General features: G+C 44.3%; 1 protein-coding gene across 2 annotated transcripts in view; it reads right to left on the bottom strand.

Moving 5' to 3' along the window:
* ranbp2 (RAN binding protein 2) overlaps positions 1–23,099 on the bottom strand; it is a 114,184-nt gene that overhangs the window by 39,486 nt on the left and 51,599 nt on the right. For both annotated transcript variants that reach the window (XM_084310724.1, XM_084310725.1), the window contains exons 20-21: positions 17,313–23,073; positions 570–734 (exon numbers count right to left, since the gene is read on the bottom strand). In XM_084310724.1, the coding sequence (XP_084166850.1) occupies positions 570–734; positions 17,313–23,073 (5,926 nt within the window). The remainder of the gene's footprint in view (positions 1–569; positions 735–17,312; positions 23,074–23,099) is intronic.

Raw genomic sequence — 23,099 nt, 5'->3', positions numbered from 1 at the left:
GCTATTATGTGTAATACCAATAGGACACACAACCATTAGGCATTGAGCTGTGCTTTGTAGCACCCATTTATTTTTTGGCTTGTATTGATATTTTCCCAAAGAACCAGGAATGCATTTTCAGTTCATGTCACATCAATTATGTTTTATCTATCAATCTATTTATATACATTCGACTGGCAGTGAAATTATTTTCAAATAAAAAAGAGAAGAAGGGCAGTGCCTTCCACAGGTTCTACACGTCATCGTGACAGTGGAGAGGACAGGACTGTGTGCACAGACACAAGAGCTTTAAGTACGTTATCAGATAAGCTTGGAAAATCCTATTTGTTGTGGGCTCGCCTGCTATTGTGGTGGCCTGCTACGAATACATTTATGTTTTAGTTTAGTTTGTCAGGGACCGTGTACAACATACATTCATCTCAAATAATGAGAGGAGATGCATTGCACCAGAATTAGCCATCAACTAATTTCCGTCAGCAGTCCCTGGGACTGTATGTATGTACAGTATGTATGGGGAAACATTAATGTATGGGATCTAGAGGGTGTTTTTTAGTGTTTTCTCTTCTCACCATCAGTCTGGTCATCGCTGATGTAGCCTGGCTGGTTTTGGTAGCAGAAGAAGGTGAGAGGCAGCAACAGGTCTCTGGCCAGGGCAGCCTGCTCAGTGGTGGGCTCTCTCACATAAACTATCTCCACCTCAGAGTCTGCACTGCCTCCCTCCTCCTGAGGGGGCGCTACAACACAACACAGAAGAAAAAACCCAGTCAAGGCAGGGAAGGGATTGCTTGTGTTACTTTTGCCTTAACTGAATAAATTAACCTGGTACTTAACAGAATAAACCAAACTGCTACAATGTTACCTTTGAGGAGAGTATTTCACAGTTTTTAACAGAAGGGGCAGGGCTCAATTATGATTTCTGCAGTTTCATACTCTGTTCCTAGAAGTAGAGGGTGCCTGCATGTCTACAGTGGGTCCCCTGCATGTCTACAGAGGTGTTAGTTCCACACAAACACATCATGCTTTTCAAAAACTCAGCATGCATATTTGACCCTGCCTACCCTATTTGAACCTACGTTATCACGTTTGAAAGCTATAACTACTGAGAATGTTCACAGTAAAAATCTAAAAACTACAAATAAGTAATACAAATCAATCAAAATTACAAATGTATACTGTATATCATGAGATGATGGACACGGATGGAATGTTTCATAAAAAAATGCATCTCCCCATGACGATGTAGTAGCCTAAATAGATTGCAGTCCGTTGACAAACCCCAGTGAAGGCTTGCGTTCGTTCTACACAAGCTCGACTCCACCGGCTACCTTTTATTGGGAGTATGAATCTCTGGCTGGGACCAGGTTAGACCAGGGCATTGCCTTTCATACTGTTGCTACACATCCTGTACTAAAAATGCATGTGTGACGTTGCACACAGCACATTCCTTTGGGGGGGGGGGGGTCTCAGTGGAATCTCATGAGCTCACCTTTCAACAGAGGGAAAATAACTTTGACTGGTCAACATGCCCCCTGTTGCCACCCGGAATGGATGTGTTTGTGTCACCTAGCCTACATCCAGTGTTTTTCTCTGGGAATTATTATCAGTGGGAGGGTTTGGAGAACCTGAGTTCTGGATCTAGTCTCAGACCTGACACTCTCCTTAGCTCCAGATCAAGAGACAACTGCTGCTCCAAAATAATACAAATTCTTACTTTTACAATACAGTGTAAAAGGACTTTGCGAGTACTGGCCCTATAATCTCACATATATTGGGGAGATTCATAAAACTGGATTATGCTTATTTTTCCCAGTCAGTGGAGGATATACCCAGCAGAGCCACTGCCACTGAATCAGGGAACAAAATAAGTACCCGCCAACCGCCAATGGCGGGCAGATTTAAGGTTTGGCAACTAACAATGAGAGGTCTGCCCGCCACCTGGCGTGTAGGGTTGGGCATCGTTTGGATTTGAACGATTCCGGTTCCGATTCCGATTCTCCATATCGATTCCTGTCCTGAACGATTCTCGATTCCGATTCTTTGAGGTGCAGGTCACAGCTTATTTCGCAGGAGATTTTTTTTTTTTTTGAAAATTTAATTTTTTTTCTCATACTATTCACACATTTTCGGTGCCCAACCCTACTGGCGTGTAGTTCATATCACATATATAAAGCCGAGCAGCACTACACAGCAGTGCGCCTATTTTGCGAGCCGAAATAAGTCTGTGGTGTTTTTTTCTTCTCACAACGGGTCAAATGCATCTAACATGCGTTGCATCGTCGCCATTCCTTTATGCCCACATCGCCCGAAATGAACGTTACGTTAGCTAACAAGTTAATCCTGATCAGAGGCAGAGCCATAGTGAACAGCAGACAGTGTGGACTGAGGAAAGGGAAAGGGGTAGGGCTGGGCGATATAACGATAACGATAAATATCGTGATATATTTTAATAATCGATATCGAATATCGAAATAAAATAAAAATATATATATATTTTTTTTTGTGACCTGCAACAGGGCAGTTTTAAAACCAGAGACAGTGGACAGACTTGTCTTTCTTGCCTGCAACTTAAAGTAATGGCTTTGCTTGTCCAAATGACAATACTGACCAAATTGAGATTTATTTTTCTCTTGTCCATTTATTTTGTTTGCTTTCTAATTTAAAATACAGTTTGAAACCGTCTGTACACAGTAGGCTATGTGTGCTAGCAGAACTAGACTCCAGTCACGAGTCACGGTGCACATGTGCGGTGGTTTGTCCACAAAAAAAGCGCCAAAAGATTGAAAATAAACTAGCAGAGCCAGAACTGTTCAACTCCCCTGGAGCCACAGCCAGCAGAGAAGCCGGTTTACTTTCGCTTTTAAACCAGCTGCAGCCTGAGAACTGGAGTGTGAGGGGATGTAACACTAAAGATGGCGGCAATGACAAAGAATTGCTGCAAAATAAACATACATCCAATGTTCCCTCTAATTATTTTTCGGTCTGAGCAAACACTCAAACCTCCTGAGCAGACATCAGCAGCTACTGAGCAACATACATCACCTGCCGATTAACCGGTTAGTTGATAAGCGGCGGTTTGTAAAAAAATCTGAGAATCTTAATTTCCCTTAATGTCTAACATAAAAATATATACATTTAGCTGATACACAGAAATAATACAAAAAGGCATATTATATTCCTTAATCAAATATTTATTTGACCATTGATTGACAATACAGAGCATAGTCCTTACTTTGGCTGGGTTGGAGGCAGCGGTGTGAGTCGTGTCACTAACTTTTGTCTTTTTAGGAGGCTGACTCGTCATTATTTTATTAAGTGAATTATAATGCGACTTCAAGGGTGACCAGTGATTTTTTTTTAAAGAGGACACTCTGCCTTCAGCCTCAAGATACTTAATCAAAGTTTACTCAAAGATGCCTTATCATTATAATGTATTTAGTATACCTCCTCTGTATGGATATAAAATTATTGTTTATATTATTTTATATAACAAAATAATATCTCTCTATAACCAAAGTTACTCAACATTCTGTATTATGCCTAAAGTAATCTATCTGACAAATCTCAAGAAAATAACTAAATCAACCTATGACAAAATAATATATATTTTCAAGTCTTACTGGACAAAATAAATAACAAGAAAAATATGATGTAATGTTCTAAATACCTCTTCTGCATTAGAAAATCGAGCTTTAAAAAATATATCTTTATCTTTTCAATGTAATGTAAATTATAAAACAGTAACCTCACAAAGATACTAATTTAAAAGTGCACTATGCAGTTTCAGATTTGTTGCAATTAGTGTACTAAACTAATTTATTACACACATAATCCTTAGAATGATTGTATCATAAGCATCTTATCAAACCAAAACATCATTTTGAGGCATCAAAATAGTTTTCAATTATTTTCTTTCTCTCTCTGTATAGCTGCATTCTTCAATCAATTCGGTCAACTTTGCCATCAAACTCTCGCCTCGCACTGCTTTGTTTGTAATGTTTTGCTGTGTCCATGTGAGCTTTGAGATCGCCAGCACCTTTATTAGACACATAAACATATGGTCAAGCTTTGCACGCGTTGCACTCCGCTTCCAATTAGTCTCGACCGGGATGATAAATTGGAAATTTTCTGTAATGTACATTTTTGCGTTTGCATTGTGAGGAGCCAGCAATGCTGGTCGGATCTGTCCACTTCCTCATCTGTTGTGTGCGTCTGTGTGAGCGTGCAGTAGCGCTGCCCACAAAGCACTGAAAGCGGGGCTTCTCTTGGTAACGTCACACGCAACAGGTTACAGTTAGGGATGTCCCGATCAAATTTTTTTTTGCTCCCGATCCGATCATGTGATTTTGAGTATCTACCGATACCGATATTTCCCGACCCGATAAAAAAATAAATATATATACATTTTTTTTATCCCAATTTCTGACATTACATTCACCCTGAATGTTGACGTTATCCAGGTGGAAAGTTAACTTCATTCAAGCGAGGCATTGCAATCCTTGACATAAATCATTTGATGTATAATTAAATCAAAGGAGATGCGTTTGGGTCTGAGAGTGTGGCTGGCCTGCCGTTCTGCAGTTTTGGCAAAATTCTTCTGCTCTGTGTGACAATAAATAAATGAATGATATGCAATTTAAAACCAAAACTAAGGCCTCAGTACGAGTTTAAGACGTGAACATGGTCATGTTTGTTGAATAAAAAAAATAAAGTAAAAAAAAAAAAGTGCGACCGATTTCAGATGTGCGCGGGAGCGTTTTGCCATGTGCGCGCGCGCACCTTAGGGGGAACATTGCATACACCTGTTAAAAAAAAATAAAAAAGTGTTATATACTTAACAATTCGATAATTATCGATAGAGAAATATGATAACATTATCATATCATTATCGCGATATGATTTTTTTCCATATCGCCCAGCCCTAGAAAGGGGGCACTCTCCCTTTCTCTGTGTGTGTGTGCGTTTGGAAAGACGATGAAGTCACTAGTCAGGACTCAGGACAGGAGTATATTATAGTAAACTGAGGATTACTGAGGATGGACAGATAATGTTGATATTCAAATATAAAAAAGTTTCGAGAGGAGTGGAAGTTTGAAGACAGACTAGACTACAATATGATGCGGGAGTGGTGAGTTGAAACAGTGTGTGTGTCCCTCCCGACCCCACTTCTATGTTTCAATAAATTATTTGCATTTAAAACTATTAACGCTGACTCCTTCCTTCAGTCCACTCAAAATTATGCTAATATTCCTTATGTTGTTTATGATTAGGGATGCACCGATATGGGGGGGCGGAGCTGAGCGATCATGGAGTAGACGTGTTTCACATGAGCTCCCTTCTACCGTGCAGAATATACGTTTCTCCACATTAGTCTTTATTTAATTTTTATTTGTTTTTTGTCTGCTTGCTAATTCGTCGTGTTTCAAATACTGTCGTCGACTTTTTTCGACTTTCTGCGATGTCGGTGGTGGAAACCAGATCCATGAGCGCCCCAACCAGCAAACCACCACCGGGCCTGGCCGCACCATCGCCCGGTGTCGGTGAGATAAGCGAAGCTGTGCTCTTGGTCATGACCAAGCTACATGCAGAGTCTGAGACACGCTCCGCTGAAGCACAAAAGAAAGTGCTGGCGGATTTTTGTGTCAACCTTCATCGAGAGATATCAGAGGAAATAAGGCTGGCGGTCGTCCCGCTGATAGACAAGATGGAGTCGCTGCACGCTGTCTCCTCGGCTAATGCTATCGAGCTAGCTGCGCTAACGACGGAGGTATCATTACAGGGCGAGAAGATGGTGGATCTCGAGTCCTCCCTGCTGGCTAGGCAGGCTGAAGTTACCAAACTACAGTCGGTAATTAAGGAAATACAGTCCCGGGAGAGACGCTACAACATCAGGATTGTTGGAGTACCGGAGGGCAGCGGGGAAGGCCGTCTCTCTGAGACCATGCCGGAATTGCTGCAAAAAATACTGGGAAATGACGTCCTCCCCTCGCCTCCCGTGAGTCGGCCTACAGAGCGGGCAGGTCCACTCCTGGTGTGAACAAAGAGCCGAGGCCCATCATCGTCAAGCTGAACAGGCTTCAGCAGAGGGAACTCATCATGCGGTCGGCTCGTGCCAGAAGGGGTAATCTGAGGCTTGGCGATCACAAAGTGGCCATTTTCGAAGACTTTAGACCGGAGGTTCAAGCACAGAGAGGCGAATACAAAGTGGTCTTGTCCAGGCTATGGAAACTAGGCCTGAGGCCCACGCTATTCGCTCCCGCGAAATTATCTGTGTTGGATAAGGTCGATGGTCGGCGTTCATTTTGGTCGTTGGATAAAGCGAAGGAATATCTCGAGGGGATACCCGAGAATGTAGCTTGATAACTATATCGGGCGAGTGACTTGGCGATGTGGGCCTGAATACATTGTTAGGGCCGGCTATTCACAAACACTTGCTGTCATGCCCAGACATGCTAACTGCCCACTGCCCATCCAACTAGCGGGGCTTCCCAATGACTTCTGTTACTTGCTAAAGCTGACCTCATGGTCGTACTTGTGTATCGCCTCTTTGGAAGCTAACGAGCTAGCTGAACAATGTACATAATAGACTAACGTGCTATCCGGATTCATCACTAGCTTACGCGCTAGCCTCGGGCTAGCTAGCGGGCTGCGTCTATCGTCTGCGCTGAGACATTCGAGACCCGTTAATATTTACGCACTTTGGTTGTTGTTGCTGTTTAAGTGTAATCGGCTCGCACAATTCAACGGTGATCGGGTCCTTAACTAACTTCTTGTATGCTGTTATTTTTATATCCAGGCTGTTTTGAGCTTTGGGCTCCGGTAGGAGAAGATCGGTTGAATATATATATAAACAAGATATGATAACAGGTTGTGTCAGGTATTGCCTATTACCATCCCCGGGTTAATTAATGTGTTTAATTCTATTCTTACATAGGTTGTCATTTCAGCCGTTGTGCCTGATCAGAGGGGCTGTTACAGATGTGCACTTTGACCATAACCCCCTTTTCCCCTTCTTATTATTGTCGTTGTTTAAATGACATTTGTTTGCACAATTTACCTGGAACCCGATCCTGCCTTAGACTATCGGCTGGTATGCTTTAATTTAATTTTGTTTTGAATTTTCCTTTATCCATTTGTGCTATAACATTGCGACGTTGAAGCGCAGACTCGGAAATAGATGGTTGCAGGTGTGATGTTGAGTTATTATATAATAATGGCTATTTTTTCCATTATGGTTCTCATGTTAGGGCCAAGGCTCAGGTGGTTTTCGACCGATATATTGAATTTTATTTTTATTATTATTTGTGTTTATTGGACTAGTGGGGGTTTAATCAGGGGTTTATCTAGAGGGGGGTCGGAGTGGGGAGCGTCTTATTGGATCCATGACTCTAGTGGGAAATGATAGGAAGATGACCATCCTTAGTGGATGGGGCATAGTGTGGGGATTGGAGAGTGGGTATAGGAGGGCTTATAATAGGACGGGTGGGTTAGGGTTTAGAGTAGAAGGAGGGGGGGTTGTAACTGGGGTGGTATTTTTATGTGTTTTATGTGCTGTTGTCTTATATGTGTGTAATTGTTCCTCCTCTGAACTCCTGGGATTGACCGCCTGGGCCCGCCTGGATCAGCGCCTCTGTACTCAGCCTGGCTGCACTGGTATGTTCTCTACGCATTTAGACAAACTCGACCATGGCTAAACTGAATATCTTAATTTGGAACGCAGGAGGTCTTAACGCCCCACACAAGCGTGCCAGTGTCCTTTGGTTATTGAAGAGAAGAAATATTGACATTGCTCTCCTTAGTGAGACGCATTTATTGGTGGGTGATGTGTCAAGGCTAGCAAATTGACAATATCACGTTATCTCCTCATCCTCAGCCGATGATAAGACGAAAGGAGTAGTCATAGTTACAAGACGTAACCTTGATATCAAAGTCCTGGATGTGTGGTCGGACACGGAGGGAAGGATTACTATAGCAAAAGTTGAGTTCTCTCATAGGAAGATGGCAATAATAGCATTGTATGCCCCTAACACATTTGATTCAGCGTTCTATAATACAATCACAAAGAATATGTTGGAACTTACTGGATACGCTCTCATTGTGGGTGGCGATTTTAATGCGTGCTGGGACGCGGAGATGGATAGGTCCGGATCCTCTGAAACAAGCGACCAAAAACGGTCCTCTAAGGCCCTCAGGATGTGGGCCCAGGACACTGGGCTCGCAGACCTATGGCGCTTATCCAATCCCACCCTCAAGGATTACTCTCACCCGTCTGCCAGACACAAAACCTTCTCTCAAATAGACTATGCATTCGCATCCCCTAATTTGTTTGATAGTTTCGACGTCTCATTGGTTCCCCTGGCTCTCTCGGACCACAAGGGGATTTTCCTTGTGGCAACCTTTGGCAGGCTCTCCACGAGAGCTCCCAGGTGGCGTTTTAACTCAACCTTATTACAGAACGATGATTTCTGCTCTGAGTTCAGGAGTAAACTAGCTGAATTCTTGCAGATCAATGTTGGCATGGTCGATGACCCCAGGGTCCTATGGAACGCATTGAAAGGATTTATCAGGGGTCATGTCACACTTTTCGCCTCCAACTTACGTAAATCCCGGTCAAAAAACTAGAAGGACTGGAAACATTATATGCGGATCTATACGCATCTTTGCAAACTAACTATAGTGATCGACTAAACACACAACGTAAGATAGTCAAGAAGGAAATAAACTCCATACTTAAACAACAGTCTGAGTTCTTGATACATAGGACAAGGCAAAACTACTACTTTCACGGCTCCAGGCCTAGCCATCTATTGGCAATGAAAATACGCTCAAATTATCATTTCTCGGATATCCCCTCGATCAAGACGCGACAGGGTACAATCACTACTGATTCGAAAAGGATCAACGACACTTTTAAAGAGTTTTACACAGTTATATAGCTCAGAGGTTAATCTCGACGACTCTAAATTTGAATCGTTCTTTGGCGGGCTTGAGATACCCCACATTTCTGAGGAAGAGGCCAAGGAACTGGGGAAACCGATCACTCTTATGGAGTTGAGGGAGACGATTGCTGAAATGCAGAGGGGCAAGGCACCAGACTGGGATGGTATTCCACCTGAGGTGTATTTAGCTTTTTGGGACCAACTGGGTCCATTGATGCTCGATATGATCAATTATGCTATCGAGCAAGGGGAGTTCTCAAGAGATGTCAACATGGCGTTGATTTCCTTACTTCTCAAGAAGGACAAAGATCCCAATGATTGTGGTAGCTATAGGCCCTTGAGTCTTCTCGGGGTCGATTTAAAAGTGTTTGCCAAGGTGCTGGCCCGCCGCCTGCAGAGATTTATGACGGTATTGGTACACTGCGATCAAACTGGTTTTATCCCGGGGCGTCTGGCTACAGATAATCTTAGGAGGCTGTTGCATGTAATCGATAACAGTAAAGACAATACAACTCCGTCCACAGTTCTGTCTTTGGATGCCATGAAGGCGTTTGACAGACTTGAGTGGTCATACCTGTGGAAGGTACTTGAGGTCATGGGTCTTGGGAAGAGTTTTATTCATATGATTAAAGTCCTGTATGCCTCGCCGTCTGCGATGATACTGACAGGCAAAAACTGTTCCACACTCTTTCCAGTCTCCAGATCTTCTAGACAGGGTTGTCCTCTGAGCCCAGGACTGTTCGCGCTTTCCCTCAAACCTTTGGCCCAATTTATTAGGCAATCGGAGGACATCGTCCCCATAATGGTCAATAATACTCCACACAAAATTGCTCTCTATGCGGATGACCTGCTGATTTTCATGGACGACCCCTCCCGGTCGGCCACAAAATTATTGAGAATAATCGACGACTTTGGTAAAATGTCAGGCTTTAAGATTAACTGGAACAAATCAGCCTGCCTACCTCTTAATGAGCTGGCCAAGGCGGTACGACTACCAGCTGATATCCCCATAGTAGAACATTTTAAATACTTGGGCATAGAAATATTACCCACGCTGAACCAAACTACTAAGTACAACTTCACGGGTACTTATGATAAAATACGCCAGGATCTAGACAGGTGGTCGCCCCTTCCTAACTCCTTACAAGCCCGGGCTTCCATAATCAAAATGAACGTCCTGCCTAGGATAAATTTTGTTAGCTCAATGCTCCCCTGCCCCCTCCAATAGACCACTGGCGCAAGGTACAATCGATGGTATCTAAGTTTATCTGGAATAACAAACGCCCGAGAATCAAAAGGGCTACTACTCAACGTAGAAAACAAGATGGGGGCCTCGCAATCCCTGATTTTAAGCTTTATTTCTGGTCCTTTTCACTGAGACCTCTGATGTGCTGGCTAGACCCTGTAGAGGCTGTATCGTGGCGCTCCTTAGAAGCGGCGGCGGTCTCACAGCTAAGATTGCAGGATGTAGTGTACTCCACTGTCTCTATTTCGAAATGCCGGCTGAGGTATGGACCGATCATAACTCACGTGATCCAAACGTGGCGTAATGTACAGAGGTTGTGTGGGGTTAAATGCCCATGGCACCTGGACTCTCCAATTTTTAATAACCAGCAATTACTTGTTGGGCACAGGCCGGTTAATATTCCTCAATGGCAAAGGAGGGGATGACTCTGGAGGATATTTATGATAAGAACGGCCTCCGTGCGTTTCAGGACTTAAGAGAATTTTATGATCTTCCCGGCGAGTCCTTCTTTCTTTACCTTCAACTAAGGTCAGCACTGAGGGCGCATGGCGTGCCGTGGGCTCAAGCTTTGCACCCACACCCCTTCCTCAGGCTCATAGTGGACAGCACGACATCCAGAGGGTTTGTCTCAGACTTTTATATGCTCTTAATTCAATCCACGTATAAAAATGTATCATTGGATACAATCTGGTGTGTGGATATCCCGGAGTTGGACCCCGAGTTTGACTGGGATGATGTTTGGGCAAATGTGGCATTATCTTCCCGCAACCCCAATCACCAGCAAATTAATTTTAATTATATTCATAGGACCTATCTTACACCTAGGAAGCTATTTGCTATGGGACTGATAACAGACTCTCGGTGCACTTTGTGCTCTCAAAAGGCCACTGGCACTTATATGCATATGTATTGGGATTGCCCACCAGTGGCCCGCTTCTGGAGGTCAATAACGGACAAACTTTCAGACCTGTGTGGCTTAACTATCCCATTCACAGCTGTTACGCTACTCCTGAACGATATAACGACACTACCTGCGTCCGTTCAACTAAAAAGGGTTGTCCTAGCGGGTGTCACAGCAGCGAAGAAGCTAATAGCAATGAGATGGAAGGAGCCTGAGAAGCTTACAGTGATTAACTGGTCCCTAACACTATTGGATGTGATTTATCTGGAGATATCCACGGCGCGGGTGATTGGGGTAGGACAGGCTGGCATTGACCTGTGGTTCGCAGCAGCTGAGAAGGTAAGGACCGCCGTGTGCGGCTGAGCGGGGTTGGGGTGCCTGATCGGGGTCTCTTGGGAGGGGGAGGAGGAAATGTTTTGTCCGTCTTGTCTTTTGTCTTGTCCTCTTGAGTTTAGCTGGGGATTTAATGGGGGGGCAGCTATTTAACTATTTCTTCACTGTTTGGTCACTTTTACACAGTCTCTGTGAGTCTATGGAACACCTCTACAGGTTTTTGTTTTTTCATGAAGGTTCATTGCTCTGTTTTCGGGTCGTGTTCTCAAAAAGTGGTCCTTGTTGTGAATTGGAGATGTACGTTTTATTAATATAAGGTCACACGGACGGGAATCGGGGCTGAACACTGGGAAAGACCATTTATTAGATAGTACCCCTTGGATTTAGAAATTAGAAGGTTGAACTCTGTTTTCTTTTCTCTTTGTCTGTATAAATTGTTATTCTGTATTATTATTGTTTGTTATTTTCTTGTGAAGTTCTATGTATTGTGATTGTGTTTAATGTGTTTTGTTTCATGTGAATAATAATAAAAAAATTTGATAAAAAAAAAGGATGCACCGATATTAGGGATGTCCCGATCCGATCACGTGATCGGCGTCGATCACGTGCTTTTCAGAGGATCGGGAAAAAATAATAATAAAAATCGGCAGTCAAAAAAAGAAATTTTATTCAACAAACATGACCATGTCCACGTCTTAAACTCATACGGAGGCCTTAGTTTTGGTTTTAAATTACATATAATATATCATCATTAATGTATTTATTGTCACACAGAGCAGAATAATTGTCCACAACAAACACATTCCCCTTTAATTTTCACCGTTGCAACAAACATTCCCTTTAATTTAGACGCTACACGCTACACGCTCGACCACATCACAACAACAGTACAACACGTCGCTCCCGAAACACGGTTAATATCCACTGACTTGAGCAGCTAGACTTAATGTCAGAGGTTTGGAACTAAGCATTTTAAAATAGAAAGTCAAGCCAGTTGCAATGTTTGCAAGGAGGACAGGCTGGAGGCGAAGTTTTCAGACTAACTTTTCACCTGGAGGATAACGTGACTGAGGATTATCGTCGGCGTTTCAGACCAGAATGGACCATTACGTAAGTCGAACACTGAATGTATACTAATGTGCAAACATATATTGAAACTTTTAATATTTCTCATATGAAGCAGAAGCACATTTCTCAGGGTGAATGTAATAACAAAAGCCTCCGCTCTCGCGCCCCGGACTATAGGCAACAGATGGGCTTGTCTCGCTCTGCCAGTTTCTGACAAATGCGTCAAAATTGATTACTAATGTGAAAGATCGGATCGGAAACGATCGGATCGATAGATATTTAAAATCACATGATCGGGATCGGATCGGAAGCAAAAAAAGGCGATCGGGACATCCCTAACCGATATGAAAATGTGCCACCGATACCGATACCACAATCGGCCGATACCGATACCGATATTTGTGGCAAAATATTTTTTTTTTAAATATTTTTTTTTTGTAATATTTTTTATTTTATTTTTATGAAACTACTGTATATTTGTCTTACAAATTGTGCTCACCGATATGAACATAGGCCTCTTTACTTACTTAAAAAAAGGAAACATCAAGAAATAGCACTCTCTCTCCCAGTATGTTCTGCAGGGCTGCAGCTAGATACTAGTTCTCCCAGCATGGTCTACCTGCTGGGCTGCAGCGAGATACTATTGTCTCAACCAATGACATTTTGATTGACAGTCGATTCTGCCAATTACGTCACACACCGCTTGCACCCGCCTCTGCTGTTACCACCAATCGGCAAGCGTGTTGCATTTTTTTACTCCTACTTTTGTCCGCCATTGATTTTGACGACCGAGGTTTTCTAGAACAGGGGTTCCCAAACTTTTCAGGCCGGGGCCCAGAAAATAAGGCGTCAGAGAGCCGCGGCCCAATGCACATCGTCTGGCTTTATTTTTATTTTTTTTGCCAGGCGACCGATTTTTTAAGCCAAATATCACTTCAATCCTATTAAGTTAGTTCAAGTTAGTTATTCATTTATATGTGCCATTTATGAGAGGGCTAACTTGTTGCAAAATAATAATGATAATAATAATAGCCTCATTAAAATACTATTGTTGCTTCGGTTGTTTTCAGCATTTTATGTGCATAATCTGTTATTTAGTTTGAAATGTTCGTTGAAATAAGTAGATTTTTCGTTTTTGTTTATTTATTAAGTTAATATAAAACCATATAGTCACATTTTAGAATACAATAGAATAGAATTTTAGAATACAACTAGAAACACTGTCCTGGCCTGCTTCTAAGTTCAGTGGCCTGACAAAAAAATTAAAATAAAAAAATAAAAAATAAAATTTTTTTTTTTTTTTATTTTTTATTTTTTTTAATCATCTCGCGGCCCACCCGTGGCTGCTCGCGGCCCACCTTTGGGTCGCGACCCCTACTTTGGGAACCACTGTTCTAGAACACGGCGCGGCCGACGTTTAGCTCCGCAGGATGACTTAAATGAGGCATAATGATTTTACTGCAACTAATGTTATAATAAAACAAAGCCTTTCTATACATGTGTCTGATTGAAAACGTTATTAACAGATTGCAGAATGGGTAAAACTCAGGGCTCTGTGAGCAACGGAAGGAACTGAGCTAGTATGAACGCTTGCTACATTCGGGTAAATAATATGCTGATGTTATGAACGTGTAACACTAACTATATAATGTTAATGCCACAAAACGAATGCCTTGTTAATCATAAGTAGTAACTTTGATGCAGTAGCTTGTGTGTGTGTGTGGGCCGGGGGCGGCGTTGTGCAGGTAGGTCGCGAGTAGGGATGGGTATCGTTAGGATTTTATCGATACTACTACTCTTATCGATACTGCTTAACGGTTCGGTACTTTATCGATACTCTTATCGGTTCTTTTTGGTTCTTTTTTTGCAAGAAAAAAAGACAATTAATTAAGAACAGAATCAACATTGCTTTATTATTTATAAATACAACTTTATAAATAAGTATTATAAATAAATATAATTTCTTCAGCAACAGCAGCAGCAATGTTCTTTTATATAACTTTATAAATAAATATAATAAATTAATATAATTTCTTCAGCAACAGCAGCAACAATGTTTTAAATGTGTCTGACTCTGAATTATAGACTTTTTATAATAAACAACAAATGCAAAAGGCTAACAGAACTGTGACACTGGTTCACCCTATCCTCTGTCATCCTTCCTCTAGCTGCTAGGGATAAAGGACTTTGGGTGGTGGAGGGAGGTAGAGGGAGGATGTGGTGGCCCTGGGCTCACTGGCCTGGGACATAGTGGCTGACGCCTCAGCTTGACGATCTATAAAAAGTTTAGATTGTAGTATTTGTAGCTAAACAATTGTTTTGTTTATTAGCCTATTTGTAATAATTCGTTATTAGCCTAGGCAACTCCGTATCTTGGCTTACGGTTACGGCTGCAGTGGATGCAGATGGAACACTGCGCGCAAGGCAGTCGAATACGCGCATTTCTGCACACTAATATCATGTTTTGCCAACAGATGTTTTGATAAATTGATTTGCTCGTATTGCCACCCTTACTGGCAAATGTTTTGTTGCACTAGTGGCAACGTGCATTGTCGGCATTGACCCTTGTAAAGTATATCCATACTTTAGAACGCTTCGCTCTATCCGCCATGATCACGACTCAGTGCATGCAGAGCTGCTGTCTGTGTGCAGAGCGCTATAGCACGGGGCGTCGGGGACTTTCATTAAGGAGTACCCGTATGTAGTACCCGGATGTCTATGTGTAGCACTAGCGAGCGACTCGCGAGGAGTGTGTGTAATAATTGACTCGCTGGCTGCGGCTCGCTTCTCGTGCAGAGACAGAGAGGATCGTTCGCAACTTTTAAATAATAATAATAATAATAATAATTTCTCTAGAGTATCGATAGCAGTACCGAGGACGTCAGAGCTTATAAATACTCCGGTATTTTCTAATATAGTACCGGTTCCCGTTTAAAACCGGGGTCCGGGGGGCATCCCTAGTCGCGAGTGCTTTTTTTTGTGTTGACGCTACACAAATTGATGGATATAAATCGGCACATTCGAGCTTATCGGCCGATACCGATACCCGACACATACATCGGTGCACACTTATTTATTATATTAATTGAAAATAGCATACAAGAGTATTATATAGTAATAATAACACATGGCCATATACTAAAAAGCTATTTATAATTTTTGGCTGGTAAAAAATCTGCCTGGCTGGTAGTTTTTAAAATCTACCAGCCAAATGGCTGGTAAGTCAAAAAGTTAATTTTGTTCCCTGCACTGAATGAATGTAAACGGAAACATTGTACATCTATTCCCAAACATTCAATAGCTGAAGGAGGTTAGCAGGGCTGGGTATTGGCACGGATTACCCCATTTTCATTCACAAGATCCTGATTTGATTTGGATATTGATTAAATTAGGATCTGGTTTAAAGGGCCAGTACCTGCCATTGTTGTCAAAAGTAATTTGAGTCAACCAAGTTTCCATAGTTCAGCAGAAACTTTGCGCAAAGCAAACACCTGCACCCGGAAGGTGTGCTAGAAACAACGAAAATCTTCACACATCCACCGGAATAAAGACAGATGAAAAGTTTGTTCCTGGGATTTAAATACAATTCAAATTAAACTACAATGGATTTCTTACCCTCTATATTTTATTCTCAACCCTAGAGGTTAGCCCAACAACACAGCTAGCGATTTCATGGTACATACATGGTCATGTCACACATCCATTCAGAAGCACACAAAAATTACATGCAACACAGTTAGCTCCTTGCAGTTCAAGGGTAGGGTTTTGTTTTTCCACTCCGTGCAGCCGGGGGTTATATCTGTCTAGCGGTTGAGGGGTCGGCCAGGTGATGTGTCACGTGGCACGCACAAGCACAGTGCAGTGACAGGAGTACCTGGGGGCTCAAATTGGGTGGTCGATGTGCTGGTCCAAAAAGCCATTGGGTTATCTTTGAAAAGCCTAAAATCCAACCCTAAAAGATAATGGGGTTGTTGGGTGAGACAAGCTAAAGGACAAGTAGAAACAGGCTTAAACTGTTGAAGTAGAAAATGTATAAAATGCTATGTGTGGACTATGCACTAAATACAGCACACAGTTCTACTATTTCAATTCAATCTTATCTTGTGAATTTAATATCTCACCTGCCACACCACAAAAACATAGTATATGAAATGGAGGTGTGCTAAACATGATTTAAATTATGGAACATAGATACAAATAGAAAGATATAATTTATTTGGATTTTAAATATGGAAAAGGTTTAGCCTATTTTATAAAAATAAGCAAATTGTCCCAGAATTTCATAAAATGCCCCTGGAAATTGATCACGATTTAGAGAGAATAGTAATACAAATAAATAAAATAAAAAGTCCTTCCCTGCTTGTGATGCATGTGTTATTACTATGTATATCAAGTACACCGAGATGGTGGGTTGGTGCTGTGTGCAGGGCGGGAGGGGGGCGCGAGCGAGTGACTATCATGGACCCACCAATGGACCCATCTCAAACCCTGCCCTCTTTTCTTGATCCTCCAATCACAACTGCTGCTTCTCAGCAGCAGTTGTGATTGGAAGATGAAGAAAAGGGGGCAGGGTTTGGGATCTGTCAATTCTGTGTCCCGTCAACAGCAGAGCATAGGCTGATGGCACAAACGTGAGGAGGATGAACCAATGGGACACAGATGGAACCACAACACAAATGGTGTCAACAGTCAAACAGTGTAAAAAAAAATACCATCATGTGTTGCCATTCAAAAACAAGCATTTAAAAATGACAACAAAAGTCAACAAATCACGTCAACAACAGTTATCAAACAAATGTGACCTAGGTCACAGAATAGATTGTCTTACCCTTCTCTGGGATTCTGAATGCGGGTGTCGTAGATGCAGGACGTCCACTATCTCTGGCTTTGGAGCTGGATGAAGAATCCTCAGGCTCTGGGGAAGATTTGGGCGTGCCAAAGATTTTCTGGAGGTTTTCGGTGCCAAATACAAATTTAGGCGGCGACATCACCATTTTGGAGGTGCCCGACTGACTGTGCAATGCTGCTCCGGAATTCTCGCTATCAGGGGTGTGGAAGGTGTCAGGGGACAGCTCTGTGCATTCTTTGGTAGTCTCCTCCAGTATTGCGATGGCTGCCTGCCCACACACAGCAGTGGCGGTGGTGGGGGTTGTGATAGTTGACATCACAGATTCTGATACTCCAGCCTCCTGAGGTGTGGCAACCCTGGACGTCACAGGAGTCAACAGAACCCCTTTCTCTTGTGCGTTCTTGGCCTGCTCAAAGACCTCTTTGAATGTGTTGGCCACATCCAGCAGCTTGAACCTCACTGCCAACTGTTCCACTGTGGCTTCCGTTTCTTCTGCAAAGTCCATGGCGGACCAGACCCAGGCCTTCTCGGAACCTTTCATGGGTTCCAATTTGATGGCCGACGTGATCCAGTGATTGGCACAGATCTTTAGTACCTGGTCTCTCCTCATAATAAGCCTCACCCTTTTGGTGTCATAATTCTGCAGGAGCTTCAGGTCTCCGATTCCCCTTTCCTTCCACTGGGCTAGGTTTTTGTCATAGCGGTAGAGCTTGGCCCGGTGGCTGAACACCACCTGCTCATTCTCCTCCCCGTTGGAGAGCTCCACCAGGTCGGGTAAGGGAACCACAGGCTCAAAGTACTGGCCATCCTTCTCCTCATCCTGAGTCACATCCTGCTCATCGTCTGTGCCCACTGAGGCTCTGCTCTGGTTGAGCTTGGTGGGGGACTTGGAGGGGCTGATTATAGGCTGGAAACTGAAGTTGAAGCCACCAGTGGATTCTCCAAAGCGGAAAAGGTTCTTCCTGACAGGGCTACTAGCGAGGGGAGAGGCATAGACAGATGTGTCAGCAGTGTCATCTAGAAACTCTTCCCTGAGATCGTAGTTATCCCACTCCAAGGTGGGGCCGGTGCTGTCGGCATGGGCCTTGATGACCAGCCCTGAAACACTGCTGGCTGTCGTGACATCTACTTGGCGGTCATCCTCCTTGATCTTCGTCTTGTCATCTGTCAAGAAGGACTTCAGGTCTTTCAAGCCGGACTTCATTTCCTCAGCTTTCTGAATGAGGTGTGCGGTTCTGCCCGTGTCAACAAGCTTATGGGGCGTCTGCAGTGGGATGTCCAAGAGGAGCCTCTGGCACTCTTCAAATTTCAACTTGAACTCCTCAGCCAGCTCTGGGGTTTTGAACTTGGCAGCCAGCTGTTCCAGCCTAGCGTCTCCATCAGAGAAGTCGTTGGATAGCCACATCCAGGCCTTGTCGGAACCTGCCAGGGGCTTCAGGTTCATGGTGGTGGTGATCCAGTGGTTCGCGCATACCTTCAGGACCTGCTCTCTCCTCATAAGCACCCTCAGCCTGCCATTAGTGGCGTTTTTCAGGAATTTGAGTATTCCCACCCCACGCTCCTTCCACTGGTTGATGGTTGGGTCGAACCTGAACAGCTTGACACGCTGGGAGTAGAGGGCCTGTTCGTCCTCCTCACCAGTCACCAAGTCCACCTTATCTGGCATCGGAACTACAGGCTCAAACTGAATGTCGTCGTTCTCCTCCGTCTTGTACATGTCTTCTTCGCCCTGGTCGGCTGTGTCTGCCTTATTGGGGGTTGCCTGGAGCGATGGGAACAGCTGCTCACCAGCACGAGAGAAACCTTTGAATTCTGAGTCTGTCTGGCCAAACTGGAAATCCTCTCCAGTAGTCTGTGCCAAATCTGCAAAACTGAACGTGTTGGGTTTGCCAGTGAATAGTGGATTTTGATCTTCGGCAGTTTGATCTACAGATGATGTAGAAGTGGTAATACTGGACTCCTTTTCTTTCTCTCTATGTTGGTCAGCTATGTTTTTCAAAAACATGGAGGCAGACCCTGATGCAGGCGTTTGATCATCGGCTGCAGGAGTTTCCGTTTCAGTGTCCTGTGTGCCAAACTTGAAGCCGCCTGGTGGGACGGGGAAGGCAAAACCTGGAGCGCTGGAGGTGCTGGACCCAAATGGTGGGGCCTCAAATTTGAAGGACGCAGCAGAAGGTTTATCTTTGCTAAGGCCAAAACTAAATGGGCTTCCAGTACCAAATGCAGCTGTAAAGCCAGTTTCAGCAGGTTGGCTAGATGAACTCTTACTTCCAAAGCTAAAGCTAAAGGAGGAGCTAGAGGGAGCAGCACTGGCCACGTTTTTTGCGTTGGGATTAGGTGTCTGACATGACACACATTGATTGGCAGAGCTGTCGTTCCTCACCAAACAGGCATCACAGTCCCACTGTCCTTCTGTCTTAGCAAACATGGCTGACAGAGAGGGGTTGGGGCATGGGTTCTGGCATGAAACACAGTTAGAGGCCGATGCTTCATTCCTTACACAGCATGTGCCACAGTCCCACTGGCCACCTTTCTTTGCAAAAGCAGCTCCAAAACCTGACCCAGATGACATGGTTGATGGTTTTGATTTTGCTGGAACATCCACTGTTGCTTTTGCTGATGGGTTGGGAGTTTGACAAGAGACACAACTATTTGCAGAAGAATCATTTCTTACACAGCATGTGCCACAGTCCCATTGTCCATCCTTCTTCACAAAAGCAGCCCCAAAACCTGACCCAGATGACATGGTTGATGGTTTTGATTTTGCTGGAACATCCACGGTTGCTTTTGCTGAGGGGTTGGGAGTTTGACAAGAGACACAACTATTTGCAGAAGCATCATTTCTTACACAGCATGTGCCACAGTCCCATTGTCCATCCTTCTTCACAAAAGCAGCCCCAAAACCTGACCCAGATGACATGGTTGATGGTTTTGATTTTGCTGGAACATCCACGGTTGCTTTTGCTGAGGGGTTGGGAGTTTGACAAGAGACACAACTATTTGCAGAAGCATCATTTCTTACACAGCATGTGCCACAGTCCCATTGTCCATCCTTCTTCACAAAAGCAGCACCAAAACCTGACCCAGATGATATGGTTGATTGTTTTGGTTCTGCTGGAACATCCATTGTTGATTTTGCTGAGGGGTTGGGAGTTTGACAAGAGACACAACTATTTGCAGAAGCATCATTTCTTACACAGCATGTGCCACAGTCCCACTGTCCATCCTTCTTCACAAAAGCAGCCCCAAAACCTGACCCAGATGATATGGTTGATTGTTTTGGTTCTGCTGGAACATCCATTGTTGATTTTGCTGAGGGGTTGGGAGTTTGACAAGAGACACAACTATTTGCAGAAGCATCATTTCTTACACAGCATGTGCCACAGTCCCACTGTCCATCCTTCTTCACAAAAGCAGCCCCAAAACCTGACCCAGATGATATGGTTGATTGTTTTGGTTCTGCTGGAACATCCATTGTTGATTTTGCTGAGGGGTTGAGAGTTTGACAGGCCCACTGACCAGGCTTCATACCAAACTGAGCACCAAAAGCAGGAGTTGGGGTTTTTGTTTCTACTGGTGCAGCTACTGCTGCTGTTGCTGCTGCTGTGACAGCCGTTTCAGCTGAGGGGTTGGGAGTTTGACAAGAAGCACAACTGTCTGCAGAGGCCTCGTTTCTTACAGCACACGTGTCACAGTCCCACTGTCCTGGCTTTTTGCCAAACTGAGCCCCAAAAGCAGAGCCGAGCGCAGTGATTGGGGGCTTGTCCGCAGTTTCAGCAGTGGCTGAGGTGGTACTGCCTGTGCCAAATGAAAATGAAGAGGGTATAGAGGATCCAACGGACCCAAATCCTGTAAATGTAGATCCTGAACTGCTAGATTTTGATGCATCAGTCGCAAATGTAAAGCTAGATTTTGATGCATCAGTCCCAAATGTAAAGCTAACGCCACCTGCTGAAGGTGTCCCTCCAGTGAGGCCTTTGTTTTCACTTGCAACATTGCTCTCTGAACTTGAGGAATAATTAGGATTGGCACTCTCACAAGCCATACACTGCATAGCCAGCTCCTGATTTCTCACACAGCACACACTGCAGTCCCATTCCCCATCTTGGAGGGAAAATGGGTCTCTAAAGGTTGTTGCTGGGGGTTCAGCAGGTTTGGGAGATGATGAAAATGAAGAGGGTATAGAGGATCCAATGGCCCCAAATCCTGTAAATGTAGATCCTGAACTGCTAGATTTTGATGCATCAGTCCCAAATGTAAAGCTAACGCCACCTGCTGAAGGTGTCCCTCCAGTGAGGCCTTTGTTTTCACTTGCAACATTGCTCTCTGAACTTGAGGAATAATTAGGATTGGCACTCTCACAAGCCATACACTGCATAGCCAGCTCCCGATTTCTCACACAGCACACACTGCAGTCCCATTCCCCATCTTTGAGGGAAAACAGGTCTCTAAAGGTTGTTGCTGGGGGTTCAGCAGGTTTGGGAGATGATTTGCTCTTCTCCGGCTGATCATGTTTATCTGGAGACATGGGCACAACCTTCTGGGCTTCCTCAAACTTTGTTTGGAAAAGTGTTGCCTCGTCTGCTGTTTTAAAGCGGATAGCCAGCTGCTCAGGTCTAGGGTGCTCATCTGTACAGTCGATGGCAGTCCAGACCCAGGACTTGTCAGAGCCAGCATTTGGTTTCAGAAGCATATCGGCATTAATGTAGTGGTTGGCGCAGATCTTGAGGACCTGTTCCCTCCTCATCAACAGGCGGACCTTCCCCGAGGTGCTGTGTTTTAGGATTTTGAGGTTGCCGATTCCCCTCTCTTTCCACTCCTTGGCCTCAGCGTCGAATCGGAACAGCTTGGCCCTGTTGCAGAACATCTCCTCCTCCTCCTCCTCCCCCGTCTTCACGTCCACTTTATCAGGAAGGGGTACAATGGGATCAAAGTGGGGGCCGTCCTCCTCCTCCACGTGAACACTCTCATTGTCACTCTCTGCCACTTTCTCTTCATCTGCAGGCTTCGTCGCCCCGAAACCTATAGGCTTGGTCATATCGCCGAAGTTAAAGGGCTGCTCGACGTTTGCAAACAGGCCTGTCGGAACGGGGGTCGGTGCGGTGTCGGCGAAAGAGAAGCCAGGGGCATTTTTACTGCCAAATGTGAAGATGCTCGACTGGCTGGGAGGCTGGTCGTGAGCCGGAGGCCTCTGCTCAGGAGGTCCATCTGTTTTACTGGGAATGTCTGACGTCAGAAGACCAAGCAGACTCTCACTATGCTTGGCCTGAGAGCCGCCTGGGAGGGTGAAGTCTCCATCATTAGACTTGAAGTTGGAGTTGAATTTAAACGAAGAGGAAGGTGTGGACTGGGCAACGATGCCCACTCCAAAACTCGGCACTTTGGGGGCCTCTGCGGGGGCCTGCTGGCCGAAGGATATCTTCCCAAAGTCTATGGGCTTCCCTTCAATGTTCTTTGGTGGCTGGACAGGGACAACAGATGGCTTGGTGAAGTAGCCAGGCTCGGGGAGGGAAGGGTTGGTGGTGAGTTGGGTTACGCCGTGTCCATAATATTCCTCACTGTATGGGGAGAGAAGGCTGGTGGCTGGAGACTCAAAGCGTAAAGGTGGACCAAAGACTTGGTCCTGAGGAGGATAGATGCATGCTGGAGCTGTTGGCAGGGGAGGTGTCTGGGTGGGCGGCTGGTAGGCGTACATATGTTGTTGCTGTGGTGGTATACGGTTCATACCATACATCGGGCCCTGTGAAGAAAGGAAAAACAAATCAG

The sequence above is a fragment of the Notolepis coatsorum genome (assembly GCF_963971535.1).
Source record: "Notolepis coatsorum genome assembly, chromosome: 3".
Lineage (NCBI taxonomy): Eukaryota > Metazoa > Chordata > Actinopteri > Aulopiformes > Paralepididae > Notolepis > Notolepis coatsorum.
This window is presented reverse-complemented; position numbering and strand designations above follow the sequence as displayed.